This window comes from Pseudophryne corroboree, chromosome 8, assembly GCF_028390025.1.
Source record: "Pseudophryne corroboree isolate aPseCor3 chromosome 8, aPseCor3.hap2, whole genome shotgun sequence".
NCBI classification, from domain to species: Eukaryota; Metazoa; Chordata; class Amphibia; order Anura; family Myobatrachidae; genus Pseudophryne; species Pseudophryne corroboree.
The window spans coordinates 245,834,198-245,856,633 of record NC_086451.1 but is presented as its reverse complement, the minus strand read 5'-3'; the positions used below and the strand labels follow the sequence as shown (position 1 = coordinate 245,856,633).

At 48.0% G+C, this 22,436-nt stretch overlaps 1 protein-coding gene across 1 annotated transcript in view; it reads left to right on the top strand.

The window, feature by feature from the left end:
* The window catches only part of LOC134948887 (germ cell nuclear acidic protein-like), a 335,115-nt gene that overhangs the window by 103,077 nt on the left and 209,602 nt on the right, over positions 1-22,436 (top strand). Inside the window, exons 6-7 of the mRNA XM_063937161.1 lie at positions 14,642-14,727; positions 14,839-15,222. Of these exons, the coding sequence (XP_063793231.1) occupies positions 14,642-14,727; positions 14,839-15,222 (470 nt within the window). The remainder of the gene's footprint in view (positions 1-14,641; positions 14,728-14,838; positions 15,223-22,436) is intronic.

Here is a 22,436-nt window from a genome sequence, read left to right as displayed (position 1 = left end):
GTCAGGTGATGCAGATTCCAAACGGCAAAAAGGTGTATTGCCGTATAAAGGAAGAGGAGTTTTTTGGGGTCGGTCCATCGGACCTGGTGGCCACGGCAACTGCTGGAAAATCCACCGTTTTTACCCTAAGTCACATCTCTGCAGAAAAAGACACCGTCTTTTCAGCCTCAGTCCTTTCGTCCCTATAAGATCATATCTGCCCAGGGATAGAGGAAAGGGAAGAAGACTGCAGCAGGCAGCCATTCCCAGGAACAGAAGCGTTCCACCGCTTCTGACAAGTTCTCAGCATGGCGCTGAGACCGTACAGGACCCCTGGATCCTACAAGTAGTATCCCAGTGGTACAGATTGGAATGTAGAGACGTTTCCTCTTCGCAGGCTCCTGAAGTCTGCTTTACCAAGGTCTCCCTCCGACAAGGAGGCAGTATGGGAAAAAATTCACAAGCTGTATTCCCAGCAGGTGATAATTAAATTACCCCTCCTACTACAAGAAAAGGGGTATTATTCCACACTATATTGTGGTACTGAAGCCAGAAGGCTAGGTGAGATTTATTCTAAAAAAAAAAAATTTTTGAACACTTACAAAGGTTCAAATCAAGATGGAGTCACTCAGAGCAGTGATAACGAACCAGGAAGAAGGGGACTATATAGTGTCCGGGGACATCAGGGATGCTTACCTCTATGTCCCAAATTTGCCCTTCTCACTAAGGGTACCTCAGGTTCGTGGTGCAGAACTGTCACTATCAGTTTTAGACGCTGCCGTTTGGATTGTCCACGGCACCCCGGGTCTTTACCAAGGTAATGGCCGAAATGATGATTCTTCTTCGAAGAAAAGGCGTCTTAATTATCCCTTACTTGGACGATCTCCTGATAAGGGCATAGTCCAGGGAACAGTTGGAGGTCGGAGTAGCACTATCTCGGATACTGCTACAACAGCACGGGTGGATTCTAAATATTCCAAAATCGCAGCTGATCCCGACGACACGTCTGCTGTGCCTAGGGAGGATTCTGGACACAGTCCAGAAAAAGGTGTTTCTCCCGGAAGAGAAAGCCAGGGAGTTATCCGAGCTAGTCAGGAACCTCCTAAAAACAGTGCATCATTGCACAAGGGTCCTGGTAAAAATGGTGGCTTCCTACGAAGCAATTCCATTCGGCAGATTTCACGCAAGAACTTTTCAGTGGGATCTGCTGGACAAATGGTCCGGATCGCATCTTCAGATGCATCAGCGGATAACCCTATTTCTCCTTCGTCCTAGTGGATGCTGGGGTTCCTGAAAGGACCATGGGGAATAGCGGCTCCGCAGGAGACAGGGCACAAAAGTAAAGCTTTCCGATCAGGTGGTGTGCACTGGCTCCTCCCCCTATGACCCTCCTCCAAGCCAGTTAGATTTTTGTGCCCGGCCGAGAAGGGTGCAATCTAGGTGGCTCTCCTAAAGAGCTGCTTAGAGAAAGTTTAGCTTAGGTTTTTTTATTTTACAGTGAGTCCTGCTGGCAACAGGATCACTGCAACGAGGGACTTAGGGGAGAAGAAGTGAACTCACCTGCGTGCAGGATGGATTGGCTTCTTGGCTACTGGACATCAGCTCCAGAGGGACGATCACAGGTACAGCCTGGATGGTCACCGGAGCCTCGCCGCCGGCCCCCTTGCAGATGCTGAAACATGAAGAGGTCCAGAATCGGCGGCAGAAGACTCCTCAGTCTTCTAAAGGTAGCGCACAGCACTGCAGCTGTGCGCCATTTTCCTCTCGGCACACTTCACACGGCAGTCACTGAGGGTGCAGGGCGCTGGGAGGGGAGCGCCCTGGGAGGCAAATGAAAACCTATTTGGCTAAAAAATACCTCACATATAGCCTCCGGGGCTATATGGAGTTATTTAACCCCTGCCAGAATACACTAAAGAGCGGGAGACGAGCCCGCCGGAAAAGGGGCGGGGCCTATCTCCTCAGCACACAGCGCCATTTTCTTTACACAGCTCCGCTGGTCAGGACTGCTCCCAGGTCTCTCCCCTGCACTGCACTACAGAAACAGGGTAAAACAAGAGAGGGGGGGCAATATAGTGGCAAAAATTATATTATAAAAGCAGCTATACAGGGAGCACTTATTATAAGGCTATCCCTGTCATATATAGCGCTTTTGGTGTGTGCTGGCAAACTCTCCCTCTGTCTCCCCAAAGGGCTAGTGGGGTCCTGTCTTCGTTAAGAGCATTCCCTGTGTGTCTGCTGTGTGTCGGTACGTGTGTGTCGACATGTATGAGGACGATATTGGTGTGGAGGCGGAGCAATTGCCAAATATGTGGATGTCACCTCCTAGGGGGTCGACACCAGAATGGATGCCTTTATTTATGGAATTACGGGATAGTGTCAACACGCTAAAGCAGTCGTTTGTCGACATGAGACGGCCGGACAATCAGTTAGTGCCTGTCCAGGCGCCTCAAACACCGTCAGGGGCTGTAAAACGCCCTTTGCCTCAGTCGGTCGACACAGACCCAGACACAGGCACTGATTCCAGTGGCGACGGTGACGAATCAACCGTATTTTCCAGTAGGGCCACACGTTATATGATTTTGGCAATGAAGGAGGCGTTACATTTAGCTGATACTACTGGTACCACTAAACAGGGTATTATGTGGGGTGTGAAAAAACTACCTATAGTTTTTCCTGAATCAGAAGAACTAAATGATGTATGTGATGAAGCGTGGGTTGCCCCCGATAAAAAGATGCTAATTTCAAAGAAGTTATTAGCTTTATACCCTTTCCCGTCAGAGGTTAGGGCGCGCTGGGAAACACCTCCTAGGGTGGATAAGGCGCTCACACGCTTATCTAAACAAGTGGCGTTACCCTCTCCTGAGACGGCCGCACTTAAAGATCCAACAGATAGGAGGATGGAAAATATCCAAAAAAGTATATACACACATACAGGTGTTATACTACGACCAGCTATAGCGTCAGCCTGGATGTGCAGTGCTGGAGTAGTTTGGTCAGAGTCCCTGATTGAAAATATTGATACCCTGGATAGGGACAATGTTTTACTGTCTTTAGAGCAAATAAAGGATGCATTTCTTTATATGCGTGATGCACAGAGGGATATCTGCACACTGGCATCACGGGTAAGTGCTATGTCCATTTCGGCCAGAAGAAGTTTATGGACGCGACAGTGGTCAGGCGATGCGGACTCAAAACGGCATATGGAAGTTTTGCCGTATAAAGGGGAGGAGTTATTTGGAGTCGGTCTATCAGATTTGGTGGCCACGGCTACAGCCGGGAAATCCACCTTTTTACCTCAAGCTACTCCCCAACAGAAAGACACCGACTTTTCAACCGCAGTCCTTTCGTTCCTTTAAAAACAAGAGAGCAAAGGGATATTCATATCTGCCACGAGGCAGAGGAAGGGGGAAGAGACACCAACAGGCAGCTCCTTCCCAGGAACAGAAGCCCTCCCCCGCTTCTACAAAAGCCTCAGCATGACGCTGGGGCTTCTCAAGCGGACTCGGGGGCGGTGGGCGGTCGTCTCAAGCATTTCAGCGCGCAGTGGGCTCACTCGCAGGTAGATCCCTGGATCCTGCAGATAATATCTCAGGGGTACAGGTTGGAACTAGAGACAGATCCGCCTCGCCGTTTCCTGAAGTCTGCTTTACCAACGTCCCCCTCCGAAAGGGAGACGGTTTTGGAAGCCATTCACAAGCTGTACTCTCAGCAGGTGATAGTCAAGGTACCTCTTCTACAACAGGGAAAGGGGTATTATTCCACTCTATTTGTGGTACCGAAGCCGGACGGCTCGGTAAGACCTATTCTAAATCTGAAGTCCTTGAACCTGTACATAAAGAAGTTCAAGTTCAAAATGGAGTCACTCAGAGCAGTGATAGCGAACCTGGAAGAAGGGGACTTTATGGTGTCCTTGGACATCAAGGATGCGTACCTCCACGTTCCAATTTACCCCTCACACCAGGGGTACCTCAGGTTCGTTGTACAAAACTGTCACTATCAGTTTCAGACGCTGCCGTTCGGATTGTCCACGGCACCTCGGGTCTTTACAAAGGTAATGGCCGAGATGATGATTCTTCTTCGAAGAAAAGGCGTATTAATTATCCCATACTTGGACGATCTCCTAATAAGGGCAAGGTCCAGAGAACAGCTAGAGAGGGGATTAGCACTGTCTCAAGAAGTGCTAAAACAGCACGGCTGGATTCTGAATATTCCAAAATCCCAGTTAATGCCGACAACTCGTCTGCTGTTCCTAGGGATGATTCTGGACACGGTTCAGAAAAAGGTTTTTCTCCCGGAGGAAAAAGCAAAGGAGTTGTCCGAGCTTGTCAGGAACCTCCTAAAACCAGGAAAGGTGTCTGTACATCAATGCACAAGAGTCCTGGGAAAAATGGTGGCTTCTTACGAAGCAATTCCATTCGGCAGATTCCATGCACGAATTTTCCAGAGGGATCTGTTAGACAAATGGTCAGGGTCGCATCTTCAGATGCACCAGCGGATAACCCTGTCTCCAAGGACAAGGGTATCTCTTCTGTGGTGGTTGCAGAGTGCTCATCTATTGGAGGGCCGCAGATTCGGCATACAGGATTGGATCCTGGTGACCACGGACGCCAGCCTGAGAGGCTGGGGAGCAGTCACACAAGGAAGAAACTTCCAGGGAGTGTGGACGAGCCTGGAAACGTCTCTTCACATAAACATTCTGGAACTAAGAGCAATCTACAATGCTCTAAGCCAGGCAGAACCTCTGCTTCAAGGAAAACCGGTGTTGATCCAGTCGGACAACATCACGGCAGTCGCCCATGTGAACAGACAGGGCGGCACAAGAAGCAGGAGTGCAATGGCAGAAGCTGCAAGGATTCTTCGCTGGGCAGAGAATCATGTGATAGCACTGTCAGCAGTGTTCATCCCGGGAGTGGACAACTGGGAAGCAGACTTCCTCAGCAGACACGACCTTCACCCGGGAGAGTGGGGACTTCACCCGGAAGTCTTCCACATGCTGGTAACCCGTTGGGAAAGACCAATGGTGGACATGATGGCATCTCGACTCAACAAAAAACTGGACAGGTATTGCGCCAGGTCAAGAGATCCGCAGGCAATAGCTGTGGACGCGCTGGTAACGCCTTGGGTGTACCAGTCGGTGTATGTGTTTCCTCCTCTGCCTCTCATACCAAAAGTATTGAGAATTATACGGCAAAGAGGCGTAAGAACGATACTAGTGGTTCCGGATTGGCCAAGAAGGACTTGGTACCCGGAACTTCAAGAGATGATCACGGAAGATCCGTGGCCTCTACCTCTAAGGAGGGACTTGCTTCAGCAGGGTCCCTGTCTGTTTCAAGACTTACCGCGGCTGCGTTTGACGGCATGGCGGTTGAACGCCGGATCCTAAAGGAAAAAGGCATGCCGGAAGAAGTCATTCCTACTTTGATTAAAGCAAGGAAGGAAGTAACCGTGCAACACTATCACCGCATTTGGCGAAGATATGTTGCGTGGTGCGAGGATCGGAGTGCTCCGACGGAGGAATTTCAACTGGGTCGATTCCTACATTTCCTGCAATCAGGATTGTCTATGGGTCTCAATTTGGGATCTATTAAGGTTCAAATTTCGGCCCTGTCGATTTTCTTTCAAAAAGAATTGGCTTCAGTTCCTGAAGTCCAGACTTTTGTTAAGGGAGTGCTGCATATACAGCCTCCTGTGGTGCCTCCAGTGGCACCGTGGGATCTCAATGTGGTTTTGGAATTTCTAAAATCTCATTGGTTTGAACCACTAAAAAAGGTGGATTTAAAATATCTCACATGGAAAGTGACCATGTTACTAGCCCTGGCTTCGGCCAGGAGAGTGTCAGAACTGGCAGCTTTATCTTACAAAAGCCCATATCTGATTTTCCATTCGGACAGGGCAGAACTGCGGACTCGTCCGCATTTTCTCCCTAAGGTGGTGTCAGCATTTCATCTGAACCAGCCTATTGTAGTGCCTGCGGCTACAAGTGACTTGGAGGACTCCAAGTTACTGGACGTTGTCAGAGCATTAAAAATATATATTGCAAGGACAGCTCGAGTCAGAAAATCTGACTCGTTGTTTATATTGTATGCACCCAACAAGATGGGTGCTCCTGCGTCTAAGCAGACGATTGCTCGTTGGATCTGTAGCACAATCCAACTTGCACATTCTGTGGCAGGCCTGCCACAGCCTAAATCTGTAAAGGCCCACTCCACAAGGAAGGTGGGCTCATCTTGGGCGGCTGCCCGAGGGGTCTCGGCATTACAACTTTGCCGAGCAGCTACGTGGTCAGGGGAGAACACGTTTGTAAAATTTTACAAATTTGATACTCTGGCTAAGGAGGACCTGGAGTTCTCTCATTCGGTGCTGCAGAGTCATCCGCACTCTCCCGCCCGTTTGGGAGCTTTGGTATAATCCCCATGGTCCTTTCAGGAACCCCAGCATCCACTAGGACGATAGAGAAAATAAGAATTTACTTACCGATAATTCTATTTCTCGGAGTCCGTAGTGGATGCTGGGCGCCCATACCAAGTGCGGATTATCTGCAATAATTGTACATAGTTATTGTTAACTAATTCGGGTTATTGTTAGGTAGCCATCTTTCAGAGGCTCCTCTGTTATCATACTGTTAACTGGTTTTGATCACAAGTTGTACGGTGTGATTGGTGTGGCTGGTATGAGTCTTACCCGGGATTCAAAATTCCTCCCTTATTGTGTACGCTCGTCCGGGCACAGTACCTAACTGGCTTGGAGGAGGGTCATAGGGGGAGGAGCCAGTGCACACCACCTGATCGGAAAGCTTTACTTTTGTGCCCTGTCTCCTGCGGAGCCGCTATTCCCCATGGTCCTTTCAGGAACCCCAGCATCCACTACGGACTCCGAGAAATAGAATTATCGGTAAGTAAATTCTTATTATCCAAGGACAAGGGTGTCTCTCCTGTGGTGGTTATAGAGTGCCCATCTTCTAGAGGGCCGCAGATTTGGCATTCAGGATTGGATGCTGGTGACCACGGAGCCCAGCCCGAGAGGCTGGGGAGCAGTCACACAAGGAAAAAATTTCCAGGGAGTGTGATCAAGTCTGGAGACTTTTCTCCACATAAATATACTGGAGCTAAGGGTAAATTTATAATGCTCTAAGCTTAGCAAGACCTCTGCTTCAAGGTCAGCCGGTATTGATCCAGTGGGAAAAATATCACGGCAGTCGCCCACGTAAACAGACAGGGCGACACAAGAAGCAGGAGGGCAATGGCAAAAACTGCAAGGACTTTTCGCTGGGCGGAAAATCGTGTGATAGCACTGTCAGCAGTGTTTCATCCCGGGAATGGAAACTGGGAAGCAGACTTTCCTCAGCAGGCACGACCTCCACCCGGGAGAGTGGAAACTTCATCGGGAAGTTTTTTCCACATGATTGTAAACCGTTGGGAAATACCAAAGGTGGACATGATGGCGTCCCGTCTGAACAAAAAACGGGACAGGTATTGCGCCAGGTCAAGAGACCCTCAGGCAATAGCTGTGGACGTTCTGGTAACACCGTGGGTGTACCAGTCGGTGTATGTGTTCCCTCCTCTGCTTCTCATACCTAAGGTGCTGAGAATTATAAGACGTAGAGGAGTAAGAACTATACTCATGGCTCCGGATTGGCCAAAAAGGACTTGGTACCCGGAACTTCAAGAGATGCTTACAGAGGTTTTATGGCCTCTGCCGCTAAGAAGGGACTTGCTTCAGCAAGTACCATGTCTGTTCCAAGACTTACCGCAGCTGCGTTTGTCGGCATGGCGGTGGAACGCCGGATCCTAAGGGAAAAAGGCATTCCGGAAGAGGTCATTCCTACCCTGGTCAAAGCCAGAAAGGAGGTGACCGCACAACATTATCACCACATGTGGCGAAAATATGTTGCGTGGTGTGAGGCCAGGAAGGCCCCACAAAGAAATTTCAACTCGGTCGTTTCCTGCATTTCCTGCAAACAGGAGTGTCTATGGGCCTCAAATTGGGGTCCATTAAGGTTCAAATTTCGGCCCTGTCGATTTTCTTCCAGAAAGAATTGGCTTCAGTTCCTGAAGTCCAGAAGTTTGTCAAGGGAGTATTGCATATACAACCCCCTTTTGTGCCTCCAGTGGCACTGTGGGATCTCAACGTAGTTCTGGGATTCCTCAAATCACATTGGTTTAAAACCAGTCAAATCTGTGGATTTGAAGCATCTCACATGAAAAGTGACCATGATCTTGGCCCTGGCCTGGACCAGGCGAGTGTCCAAATTGGTGGTTTTTTCTCAAAAAAGCCCATATCTGTTTGTCCATTCGGACAGGGCAGAGCTGCGGACTCGTCCCCAGTTCTCTCCCTAAGGTGGTGTCAGTGTTTCACCTGAACCAGCTTATTGTGGTGCCTTGCACCTACTAGGGACTTGGAGGACTCCAAGTTGCTAGATGTTGTCAGGGCCCTGAAAATATGTTCCAGGACGGCTGGAGTCAGGAAAACTGACTTGCTGTTATCCTGTATGCACCCAACAAACTGGGTGCTTTTGCTTCTAAGCAGACTATTGCTAGTTGGATGTGTAATACAATTCAGCTTGCACATTCTGTGGCAGGCCTGCCACAGCCAAAATATGTAAATGCCCATTCCACAAGGAAGGTGGGCTCATCTTGGGCGGCTGCCCGAGGGGTCTCGGCTTTTACAACTTTGCCGAGCGGTTATTTAGTCAGGGGCAAACACGTTTGTAAAATCCTACAAATTTGATACCCTGGCTAAGGAGGACCTGGAGTTCTCTCATTCGGTGCTGCAGAGTCATCCGCACTCTCCCGCCCGTTTGGGAGCTTTGGTATTATCCCCATGGTCCTTTCAGGAACCCCAGCATCCACTAGGACGATAGAGAAAATAAGAATTTACTTACCGATAATTCTATTTCTCGGAGTCCGTAGTGGATGCTGGGCGCCCATCCCAAGTGCGGATTATCTGCAATACTTGTACATAGTTACAAAAATCGGGTTGTTATTGTTGTGAGCCATCTTTTCAGAGGCTCCGCTGTTATCATACTGTTAACTGGGTTCAGATCACAGGTTGTACAGTGTGATTGGTGTGGCTGGTATGAGTCTTACCCGGGATTCAAAATCCTTCCTTATTATGTATGCTCGTCCGGGCACAGTATCTAACTGGCTTGGAGGAGGGTCATAGGGGGAGGAGCCAGTGCACACCACCTGATCCTAAAGCTTTACTTTTTGTGCCCTGTCTCCTGCGGAGCCGCTATTCCCCATGGTCCTTTCAGGAACCCCAGCATCCACTACGGACTCCGAGAAATAGAATTATCGGTAAGTAAATTCTTATTATAGTGAAGTACTGTTTGCAATGTTTGCAATCCACCACTAATCTATGGTGGATTGCAAATTTTAACTATCTATTTATTCTTGCTAATTTGCACTTTGACGATATGCTATGTTTTAAAAGACCTTCTGTTGCACTTTAATAAAAAAAACTACCATTTGCACATCAGAACAAACAGTACTTCACTATATACTGCTATTTTCTTCCTACTTTTGGGGACATAACTCAAAATGGAGAGGTGAAGTAGCTCGGAGGAGATCTACTAGAAAGCAGTGGAAGCAATACCACAGGCGTATTTGGGTGGGCACTACTGACACCCCACAGAATCTGGTACGTGGGTCTGCCAATTTAGGGGGATTCCAGTTTTTTGGATAATTTTTGGAATACATTTGATTTAAGTTAATTAATGTGAGCAGAATTTAGTCTGACTCTACTTCACTATATATCGCTCTCTCTTTCATCTTTTGGGTAAAACCACGTGAATTGGAGTGGGGAATTATTGCCGAATAAAGAATACCCTCATCAGAGCCTAACACTCTCCTTCCGAAGAGCGAATATTGCCCTAGTAACCCAGGGAGCGCACCACAGCAAAATTTGACTGTACAAGCTATCAGGGATGTGTTGAATATTAATGATACCACACCTGAGCAGGTTGAGGAGGTTTTTTTTCACTGAAAATAAGAAAGCCTCGCTAACCTTTCCTGTTTCAAAGGAATTAAATGCTATATTTGAGAGAGCATGGGAAAACCCGGAGAAAAAATTCCAGATCTCTAAAAGGGTCCAGGTGGCGTTTCCTTTCCCTGAGGATAGGAAAAAATGGGAAAGCCCGCCAATTTTTGACGCATCGGTGTCTAGACTCTCAAAAAAAGGTGGTTTTACCTGTGTCGGAATCTACCGCCTTAAAGGAGCCGGGTGATCGAAATATTGATAATACACTTAAATCAATGTACACCGCTTCGGGGGCCGTATTACGTCCCACTATTGCTAGTGCATGGATTGCAAAAGCTATAATAAAATGGTCAGGCACCTTACTTGAGGATTTGGATACAATGGATAAGGGTGATGTTGAATTGTTTTTGCGTAACATTCCCGATTCAGCAGGTTTTATGGTAGAATACATGAAAGACCTGGGTTCCATGGCTGCAGGGAACTCTTCCATGTCTGTTTCAGCTGGTTGGGGACTGTGGCTGCGCCAGTGGTTGGCCGACGCGGAATCCAGGAAAATTGTGGAGTCCCTACCCTACACAGGTCAGGCTCTCTTTGGGGAAGCTTTGTATGTGTGGATATCCACGGCTTCAGCGGGTAAGTCTCTGTTCCTTTCCTCAGCTGCACCTGCTCCGAAGAAATCCTTCTCTTCATCAGCATAACAGTCCTTTAGGTCTAACAAGCCTAGAAAGGCCAAAACGTTCAATACCTTCTTTAGGGGAGGGTGAGCTAAATCCAAGAAACCTGCTGCGGCAGGTTCCCAGGAAACTAAGCCTGCTTCCAGTACGCCGAAGTCCTCCGCATGACGGTGGACCGCGGGGCCTGGAGGTGGGGCCATTGGGAGCGAGACTCGGACAGTACAGTCAGGTCTGGGTATCGTCCGGCCTGGATCCCTGGGTGATAGATATTGTGTCCCAGGGATACAGGTTGGAATTTCAAAATCTCCCTCCTCACCGATTTTTCAAATCAGGCTTGCCAGTTCTGCTGGCGGACAGGACTGTCCTACAAGCAGCGGTCCAGAAGTTGATGGAGGCACAGGTCATTGTACCAGTACCTCCTCATTTGCAAGCCACGGGTTACTGATCGAACCTTTTCGTGGTACCCAAACTGGATGGTTCGGTCAGGCCCATTCTGAACCTAAAATCACTGAACCCTTTTCTGAAGGAGTTCAAGTTCAAAATGAAGTCTCTCAGGGCGGTGATATCAGGTCTGGAAGAGGGGGGGAATTCCTAGTATCCCTGGATATCAAGGATGCGTACCTCCACATTCCGATTTGGCTACCGCATCAGGCTTATCTCCGTTTTGCATTACTGGGCTGTCATTTCCAGTTCCAGGCCCTGCCATTCGGCCTCTCTACAGCACCAAGGGTGTTCACCAAGGTGATGGCTGAGATTTTGGTTCTACTCCGAAAACGGGGTAAACCTCATTCCGTATCTGGACGATCTACTGATAAAGGCATTGTCCAAGGAGGAGCTGTTGCAGTCCACTGTAGTCACAACCCGCCTACTCAGAGTCCACGGTTGGATTCTGGATCTTCCAAAATCAACCAATCCGGAGGTTTTGTCTTTTCTGGGGATCTTCGACGCGGAAGTGCAGAGGGTGTTAATTCCACAGGAAAAGGCGTTGGTGATACAAACAATGATCCAGGATGTCCTGAAGCCAGCCCGGGTGTCTGTTCATCAATGCATTCGCCTTTTGGGAAAGATGGTGGCCTCTTACGAGGCTCTCTAGTACGGGAGGTTCCATGCTTGGGCCTTCCAACTGGATCTCCAGGACAAGTGGTCAGGATCTCCTCTAAACATGCACCAGAGAATTCGTCTGTCGCCAAAGGCCAGGATTTCACTCCTCTGGTGGCTGCAATTGCCTAACCTTCTGGAGGGCCGCAGGTTCGGGATTCAGGACTGGGTCCTTCTAACCACGGATGCGAGCCTCCGGGGCTGTGGCGCACTCACTCAAGGGGAAACCTTCCAAGGAAGGTGGTCAATTCTCATTCCAAGAGTTCTAAAGCTCGTAAGGAGAACAAGAGTTCAAGCGATCCTCATTGCTTCAGACTGGCCAAGGCGGGCTTGGTATGCGGATCTTCTAAATCTCTTGCAGGAAGAGCCGAGGCCTCATCCTCTTCGGGAGGACCTGCTACAGCAGGGTCCGTTCGCCTATCAAGACTTACCGCGGCTACGTTTGACATGCCGTCAAACGTAGCCGCGGTAAGTCTTGATAGGCGAACATATGATACTAGCTCAGAAGGGCATTCCGAAGAAGGTCATTCCTACCCTGATATAGGCTAGGAAAGGGGTAACGTCTAAACATTACCATCGTATTTGGAAGAAATAGGTCTCTTGGTGCGAGTCCAAGAAGTTTCCTGCGGTGGCGTTTCAACTGGGACGTTTTCTCCTCTTCCTGCAAGCAGGTGTGGATATGGGCCTGAGGTTGGGATCTGTGAAGGTCCAGATTTCGGCCCTGTCCATTTTCTTCCAGCATGCTTATTCTACGGCAGGATTGCAGTGTCCAAAATCTGTTAAGGCCTCTACTCGTAAGGTGGGGTCTTCCTGAGCGGCTTCCCGGGGTGTCTCGGCGTTACAACTTTGCCGAGTGGCAACTTCGTCTGGGTCAAACATGTTTGTAAGTTCTTCAAGTTAGATACTTTGGCCTCTGATCTGAGCTTTAGTCAATCAATTCTGCAGGAGCCTCCGCGTTCTTCCTCCCGTTTTAGGAGCTTTGGTACATTCCCATGGTACGAATATGGACCCCAGCATCCTCTAGGACATAAGAGAAAATAGGGTTTTGGTTACCTACCGGTAAATCCTTTTCTCGTAGTCCGTAGAGGATGCTGGGCACCCGCCCAGAGCTTTGTTTTCCTGCAACCGTTATCTGGTTCAGTACAACTTTGTTTAGGTGTGTACTGCATTCTTACTTGGTAAGTAATGTTTCAGCAGTTGCTGAGTTTTTCAAGCTAGTTAGCTTGATGTGCCTTGTATGTGTGAGCTGGTATGAATCTCTCCACTATCTGTGTTAAATCCTTCTCTCGAAGATGTCCGTCTCCTCAGGCACAGTTTCTAGACTGAGTCTGGTAGGAGGGGCCTAGAGGGAGGAGCCAGCCCACACTCTCAAACTCTTAAAGTGCCAATGGCTCCTGGTGGACCCAGCTACACCCCATGGTACTAATGTGGACCCCAGCATCCTCTACGGACTACGAGAAAAGGATTTACTGGTAGGTAACCAAAATCCTGTTAAGATCTCTCCAGAGATGTTTAATCGGATTCAAGTCTGTGCTCTGGCTGGGCCACTCAAGGACATTCAGAGTTGTCCTGAAGCCACTCCTTTTGATATCTTGGCTGTGTACTTAGTGTCGTTGTCCTGCTGAAAGATGAACAGTCGCCCCAGTCTGAGGTCAAGAGGGCTCAGGAGCAGGTTTCATCCAGGATGTCTCTGTTCCCTCTATCCTGACTAGTCTCCCAGTTCCTGCAGCGGAAAACATCCCCACAGCATGATGTTGCCACCACCATGCTTCACTGTAGGGCTAGTATTGGCCTGGTGATGAGCGGTGCCTGGTTTCCTCCAAACATGACGCCTGGCATTCACACCAAAGAGTTCAATCTTTGTCTCGTCAGACCAGAGAATTTTGTTTCTCATGGTCTGAGAGTCCTTCAGGTGCATTTTGGCAAACTCCAGGTGGGGTGCCACGTGCTTTTTACTAAGGAGTGGCTTCTGTCTGGCCACTCTACCATACAGGCATGATTGGTGCATTGCTGCAGAGATGGTTGTCCTCCTGGAAGGTTCCTCTCTGCACAGAGGAATGCTGTAGCTCTGTCAGTGACCATCGGGTTCTTGGTCACCTCCCTGACTAGGGCCCTACTCCCCCTGATTGCTCAGTTTAGACAGCCGGCCAGCTCTAGGAAGAGTCCTGGTGGTTCTGAACTTCTTCCATTTACGGATGATGGAGGCCACTGTGCTCATTGGAACCTTCAAAGCAGCAGATATTTTTCTGTACCCTTCCCCAGATTTGTGCCTCGAGACAATCCTGTCTCTGAGATCTACAGACAGTTCCTTTAACTTCATGCTTGGTTTGTGCTCAGACATGCACTGTCAAGTGTGGGTCCTTATATAGACAGGTGTGTGCCTTTCCAAATCATGTCCAATCAACTGAATTTACCACAGGTGACTTCAATTAATCAGTGGGAACATCTCAAGGATGATCAGTGGAAACAGGATGCACCTGAGATCAATTTTGAGCTTCATGGCAAAGGCTGTGAATACTTATGTAAATGTGATTTTATTTTTTTTATTTTTAACAAATTTACAAAAATCACAAACTTTTCATGTTGTCATTATGGGGTACTGTGTGTAGAATTTTGACGGAGAAAATGAATTTATTCCATTTTGGAATAAGGATGTAACATAACAAAATGTGGAAAAAGTTAAGCGCTGTGAATACTTTCTGGATGCACTGTAACTACAGAATGGTCTGTAAACTGTAGCAATGTGTGTTTAAACAAAAAAAAAAATCAATTCATTATCTTTTTTTTTTCCCTTCTATTTTGGTGACGGTTACATTGCTATTACAGTCTTTTAATGTTTTGTACATTTTATTTTGAGGATCAAAGCATTGTCTTATCTGGTGGTTACATATTTCACAGTCTGGTCTCAGTTTCAGGGGATTCATTGTTGATTCAGATGATGACGACTTTGTTTCAGAATTATCTAAAAGTGGAAGAGGCGCCAAAAGTAAAAATGGTAAGTGAGGTTTTATCAGTGCTTTTTTCTAAATGCAGTCTAGGTCTCATTTGGCTTAATATTTGATGCCATCATTCATGTTACTTCTAGTAATTAATTTTTCTGATACAGGGTCTGCAAGTCCACAGAAAAACCTTGCCATGATGCAGTGGGATTCACCAGTATTTGTAAGTGACAGTGATGATGAATCTATAGTCCTAAAAAGTACGTGGCGTGAAAGACAGAAAACAAGTCAAAATCTGAAGAAGGGTAATGGACAGATGCAGAAGTCTAGGAGTAAAAGCGACAAAGAAAATACTCATGAACCACTAAGCGACAAGTACTCAGGCGGACAGGAGACTGTGCAGAGGCCGCCTGCCAATAACCACAAGTTATGTACTCCTGGCAGCTCTGATGAGGAATTTCAGTCTGTTATGGATCGCATTAAAAACCGGACAAAGCTTCAAACGCCAAGTTCAACCGCAAATAAAATCAGACCAAAGACTGCTGTAACTGGTAAGCTTGTTTACAATCGTTTACTTACATAAGTCACAAATGCTCCCTTTGTGACTGTAGAATTTTCTTAAGTTGAACTGAAGCCCAATAAATATATAATTGTGTTATAGAAAAGAGAATCTATGTGCATTAATTAGACTGTCAGAAAAGCTTTGATTAATAAGTAGTTGTTCAACACAGACTGCTGACACATTCCTGTGAATATCTGCTGCTTGCTTAGTCCCTTTGGTGGTTTACTAATTGGCACACTGGGTGTCACTGGCCCCAGTGACGCCACTGCCATTATCAGCACTTTAATCACACATCACAATACATGTCACAACGTATAATTTGCCATATAAATGACGAAACTTAAATTTGTTCGAGTGTCTGATAAACAATAATTCAGTAGCACATCATCTTCGCTTGATATTCTGAAGCGAATTGTAATTGCTAGTGATCAGATCACAAATCCAGCACATAAGTAAATCCAAGTTAAATGAATGGGGTCACCTGAGAGTCATCACCTTTTATAACTGGAGTGACTCTCCTTACCTATTGGGGGGGGGGGCTCCGTCTTGCAGATGCGTGTTTATGTGACATACAAGTTTATGTTAATTTTTCTTATGTCTTAGGGGGATACTGGGGTCCCTTATGTCCTAGAGGATACTGGGGTCCACATTAGTACCATGGGGTATAGACTGGTCCACTAGGAGCCTTGGGTACTTTTTAGAAATCAATAGTGTGCACTGGCTCCTCCCTCTATGCCCCTCCTACCAGACTTGGTTTAGAAAATGTGTTCGGAGGAGCTGGTCACATTTGGGAATCTCTTGAAGAGTTTTCTGCATTTTTTTTGGTTTTGTTTTGTTTTCAGGCAGGTCTGGTTGGCACCAGACTGCCTGCTTCGTGGGACTTGGGGGTCGGGGACGGCCCAACCTCCTTAGGGTTAATGGTTCTGTTCCCTGCTGATAGGATACTGAGCTCCTGAGGGTCCTATTCGCAAGCCCCACCACGGCGAGCTTAAATTTAGCTATAGGTGCATGGTGTGGTTGGCTCCATCATACTCTTTCTCCCTAGAGGGCTCAGTGTGGGTTAATTGTGCTTTTAACCTAGTGTCCTGTGTGTGGGGGTTCTTTCACATTTTACTATGTCAAAGGAGTGTGTTTCATGCACGGCAGAGTGTTTTTCTCACTCAGGGGGATCACTGCAGTGTACTCAGGATAGTACACATTCTCAGGCTAGTGGATCTGAACCTGTATGGTTAGATTCATTGAAAGGGATGATCTCGAATATTTCCCATAAATTATCCCAAAATGAGAAGGAGACGCAATACTTAAGACAGTCTGTAGATGACCTGATGAATAGAGATTTAGTGGCCATTCCGGCGTCTCAGACCCCTGCCATTTGTCCACACAAGCGTACAAATCCTGCAGGTGATGAGGAGGAATCTTATTGTAATGTAAAAAAGAAATCTGCTACTTTCCCTGCATCTAATGAATTAAATTCCCTATTTGAAGAAACTTTGGTTAATGCTGACAAGAAGTCTCAGATCCCTAAAAGGTTACTGATATCCTTCCCTTTTCTCTGACGTCCTAGTGGATGCTGGGAACTCCGTAAGGACCATGGGGAATAGCGGCTCCGCAGGAGACTGGGCACAACTAAAGAAAGCTTTAGGACTACCTGGTGTGCACTGGCGCCTCCCTCTATGACCCTCCTCCAGACCTCAGTTAGAATCTTGTGCCCGGCTGAGCTGGATGCACACTAGGGGCTCTCCTGAGCTCCTAGAAAAAGTATATTTTAGGTTTTTTATTTTCAGTGAGATCTGCTGGCAACAGACTCACTGCTACGAGGGACTAAGGGGAGAAGAAGCGAACCTACCTGCTTGCAGCTAGCTTGGGCTTCTTAGGCTACTGGACACCATTAGCTCTAGAGGGATCGAACACAGGGCCCGACCTTGATCGTCCAGTCCCGGAGCCGCGCCGCCGTCCCCCTTACAGAGCCAGAAGCATGAAGATGGTCCTGAAAATCGGCGTCAGAAGACTTCGGTCTTCAACAAGGTAGCGCACAGCACTGCAGCTGTGCGCCATTGCTCCTCACGCACACCTCACACTCCGGTCACTGATAGGTGCAGGGCGCTGGGGGGGGGGCGCCCTGAGCAGCAATATTAACACCTTGGCTGGCAAAATAATCACAATATATAGTCCCAGAGGCTATATATGTGAAAAATACCCCTGCCAGGATCCATAAAAAAGCGGGAGAAAGTCAGCCGAAAAAGGGGCGGGGCTATCTCCCTCAGCACACTGGCGCCATTTTCTCTTCACAGTGCAGCTGGAAGACAGCTCCCCAGGCTCTCCCCTGTAGTTTTCAAGCTCAAAGGGTTAAAAATAGAGGGGGGGCACTAAATTTAGGCGCAAATCTGTGTATTATAGCAGCTATAAGGGAAAAATCACTGTGGGTAGTGTGAATCCCTGCATTATATAGCGCTCTGGTGTGTGCTGGCATACTCTCTCTCTGTCTCCCCAAAGGACTTTGTGGGGTCCTGTCCTCAGTCAGAGCATTCCCTGTGTGTGTGCGGTGTGTCTGTACGGCTGTGTCGACATGGTTGATGAGGAGGCTTATGTGGAGGCGGAGCAGATGCCGATAAATGTGATGTCGCCCCCTGTGGGGCCGACACCAGAGTGGATGGATAGGTGGAAGGTATTATCCGTCAGGGTCAACTCCTTATATAAAAGGCTGGATGACGTAACAGCTGTGGGACAGCCGGCTTCTCAGCCCGCGCCTGCCCAGGCGTCTCAAAGGCCATCAGGGGCTCAAAAACGCCCGCTACCTCAGATGGCAGACACAGATGTCGACAAGGAGTCTGACTCCAGTGTCGACGAGGTTGAGACATATACACAATCCACTAGGAACATCCGTTGCATGATCTCGGCAATGAAAAATGTGTTACACATTTCTGACATTAACCCAGGTACCACAAAAAAGGGGTTTTATGTTTGGGGAGAAAAAGCAGACAGTGTTTTGCTCCCCCATCAGATGAGTGAATGAAGTGTGTGAAGAAGCGTGGGTTCCCCCGATAAGAAACTGGTAATTTCTATAAAGTTACTGATGGCGTACCCTTTCCCGCCAGAGGATAGGTCACGTTGGGAGATATCCCCTAGGGTGGATAAGGCGCTCACACGTTTGTCAAACTGCCGTCTTAGAATACGGCCACTTTGAAGGAGCCTGCTGATAAAAAGCATGAGGCTATCCTGAAGTCTGTATATACACACTCAGGTACTATACTGAGACCTGCAATTGCCTCAGCATGGATAGTGCTGCTGCAGCGTGGTCTATTACCCTGTCAGGACAGGGATACTATTTGCTAACCATAGAGCATATTAAAGATGTCGTCTTATATATGAGGGATGTACAGAGGGATATTTGCCGGCTGGCATCCAGAATTAATGCAATGTCCATTCTGCCAGGAGGGTATTAGGGACCCGGCAGTGGACAGGCGATGCTGACTTTAGAAGGCACATGAAGATTCTGCCTTATAAGGGTGAGGAATTGTTTGGGGATGGTCTCTGGGACCTCGTATCCACAGCAACAGCTGGGAAGGAAAAAATTTACCTCAAGTTTCCTCACAGCCTAAGAAAGCACCGTATTATAAGGTACAGTCCTTTCGGCTTCAGAAAAGCAAGCGGGTTAAAGGCGCTTCCTTTCTGCACAGAGACGAGGGAAGAGGGAAAAAGCTGCACCAGACAGCCAGTTCCCAGGATCAAAAATCTTCCCCTGCTTCATCGGAGTCCACCGCATGACGCTGGGGCTCCACAGGTGGAGCCAGGTGCGGTGGGGGCGCGTCTCGGGAACTTCAGCGACCAGTGTGCTCGCTCACAGGTGGATCCCTGGGTTCTGCAAGTAGTATCACAGGGATACAAGCTGGAGTTTCGGGGCGACTCCCCCTCGCCGTTACCTCAAATCAGCCTTGCCTGCTGCCCTCGAGGAGAGGTAGTACTGGCGGCAATTCACAAGCTGTACTTCCAGCAGGTGATAATCACGGTACCCCTCCTTCAACAAGGCCGGGGTTACTATTCCACAATGTTTGTGGTACCGAAACCAGACGGTTCGGTGAGACCCATTCTAAAATTGAAATCCTTGAACACTTATATACGAAGGTTCAAGTTCAAAATGGAATCGCTCAGGGCGGTTATTGCAAGCCTGGACGAAGGGGATTACATGGTATCACTGGACATCAAGGATGCTTACCTGCATGTCCCCATTTACCCCCCTCACCAGGAGTACCTCAAAATTGTGGTACAGGACTGTCATTACCAATTCCAGACGTTGCCGTTGGTCTGTCCCCGGCACCGACGGTATTTACCAAGGTAATGGCCGAAATGATGATACTCCTTCGAAAAAAGGGAGTTATAATTATCCCGTACTTGGACGATCTCCTTATAAAGGCGAGGTCCAGGGAGCAGTTGTTCGTCGGAGTAGCACTATCTCGGGAAGTGCTACAACAGCACGGCTGGATTCTGAATATTCCAAAGTCGCAGCTGGTTCCTGCGGCTACGTGGGACTTGGAGGACTCCAAGTTACTGGACGTAGGCAGGGCCCTGAAAATATGTTTCCAGGACGGCTGGAGTCAGGAAAACTGACTCTCTATTTATCCTGTATGCACCCAACAAGCTGGGTGCTCCTGCTTCTAAGCAGACTATTGCTCGCTGGATCTGTAGCACGATTCAACTTGCACATTCTGCGGCTGGACTGCCGCACCCTAATTCTGTAAAAGCCCATTCCACGAGGAAAGTGGGCTCTTCTTGGGCGGCTGCCCGAGGGGGGTCTGCTTTACAACTTTGCCGAGCTGTTACTTGGTCGGGTTCAAACATTTTTGCAAAAGTCTACAAGTTTGATACCCTGGCTGAGTATGACCTTGAGTTTGCTCATTCGGTGCTGCAGAGTCATCCGCACTCTCCCGTCCGTTTGGGAGCTTTGGTATAATCCCCATGGTCCTTACGGAGTTCCCAGCATTCACTAGGACGTCAGAGAAAATAAGATTTTACTCACCGGTAAATCTATTTCTCGTAGTCCGTAGTGGATGCTGGGCGCCCGTCCCAAGTGCGGATTGTCTGCAATACTTGTATATAGTTATTGCCTAACTAAAGGGTTATTGTTATGAGCCATCTGTTAGTGAGGCTCAGATATATTTCATACTGTTAACTGGGTATAATATCACGAGTTATATGGTGTGATTGGTGTTGCTGGTATGAGTCTTACCCGGGATTCCAAATCCTTTCCTTATTGTGTCAGGTCTTCCGGGCACAGTATCCTAACTGAGGTCTGGAGGAGGGTCATAGAGGGAGGAGCCAGTGCACACCAGGTAGTCCTAAAGCTTTCTTTAGTTGTGCCCAGTCTCCTGCGGAGCCGCTATTCCCCATGGTCCTTACGGAGTTCCCAGCATCCACTACGGACTACGAGAAATAGATTTACCGGTGAGTAAAATCTTATTTTTCTCAGGACGATAGGAAGGAATGGGAGAACCCACCGATTTGTTGACGCATCTGTATCTAGATTTGTCCCGTAAGATAATCTTACTGGTCACGGGGGCAGCCTCCTTAAAGGATGCGGCTGACCGCAAGATTGAGACCTCTCTCAAGTCTGTATACACAGCTGCGGGGGTGGCCCAGAGACCCACTATAGCTTGTGCTTGGAATTATTAGGGCCATTGCAAAATGGTCGGGTAACCTAATTGAGGGGTTAGATTCCTTACCAAGAGGTGAGATACTTTTACTCCTGCACTATATACAGGACTCTGCAAGTTTTCTAGTGGAAGCCATAACCGAAATCGGATTGCTCAATGCATGCACCACGGCCATGGCAGTGTCTGCACGCAGGGGCCTATTACTACGTCAGTGGACGGCGGATGGGGATTCCAGAAAGGGGGTGGAAAGCATACCTTTCACAGGCGAGGCCCTGTTTGGTGACGAACTGGATACGTGGATATCCAGGTTACAAGCGGGTAAGTCTACATATCTTCCTTCCACATCCCCCTCAACTAGGATGGTCTATTCTGCTCCGACTCTGCTGTCCTTTCGGACAGCAAAATTAAAAAATAAAGCCAAGGGTTCTTCTACAGCCTTCAAAGGCAATAGAGGTAAACCCAGAAAATCAACAACTGCAGGTTCACAGGAACAGAACTTCGCCCAATGATAAAGACTGGTGTTTCACCTCACAGATTCTTTAAGTCAGGCTTACCAGCTTCTCAGGAGGCAATTAATTTACAGGATTCAATTCAAAACCTGATACAGACTCAGATTATTGTTCAGAGGGTATTATTCCAACTTGTTTGTGGTACCGAAACAGGACTGTTCGGTGAGACCCATTTTAAACCAAGTTGTTGAACCCGTATTTACGGGTGTTCAAATTCAAGATGGAGTCTCTGAGAGTGGTGATCTCGAGTCTCGAGGATGGGGATTTCTTGGTATCTCTGGATATCAAGGATGCATATCTTCTTTATATCCCAATCTGGCCACCTCATCAGGTTTGCCTTACAGGACTTTCACTACCAGTTCCAGGCTCTGCCTTTTGGCCTCTCCACGGCTCCGAGGGTGTTCACCAAGGTAATGGCGGAGATGATGATCCTCCTCCGCAAACGGGGAGTGGACATAATTCCGTACCTGGACGATCTGCTGATAAAAGCACCATCCAGGGAGCGGTTGTTTTGGACAGCATTGCCCTCTCAACTCCGCTTCTCCGGAATCACGGGTGGATTCTGAACCTACGTAAATCTCACCTGGAACCAACACAGGGGCTTCCGTTCCTGGGGATGATGCTGGATATCATTTGGTGATCCAGTCGATGGTGTGTGATTGTTCTCAAACCAACCCAGTTATCGGTGCATATCTGCATTTGCCTTCTGGGAAAGATGGTAGCTGCTTACGAGGCACTGCAGTGCGGAAGGTTTAACTTCAGACCCTTTCAGCTGGACCTGTTGGACAAATGGTCCGGATCACTTCTCCACATGCACCAGAGGATTCGTCTGTCGCCAAAAGCCAGGATTTCTCTTCTGTGGTGGCTCCAGATTTCTCACCTGACTGAGGGCCGGAGGTTCCAAATTCAAAATTGGATTCTGTTAACCACATGCGCAAGCCTCAGAAGTTCGGGAGTAGTCACCCAGGGGGAAAATGGTCAAGTCAGGAAACCATTCTTCCAATCGACATTCTGGAACTAAGGGCAATATACACCGCCCTTCTACA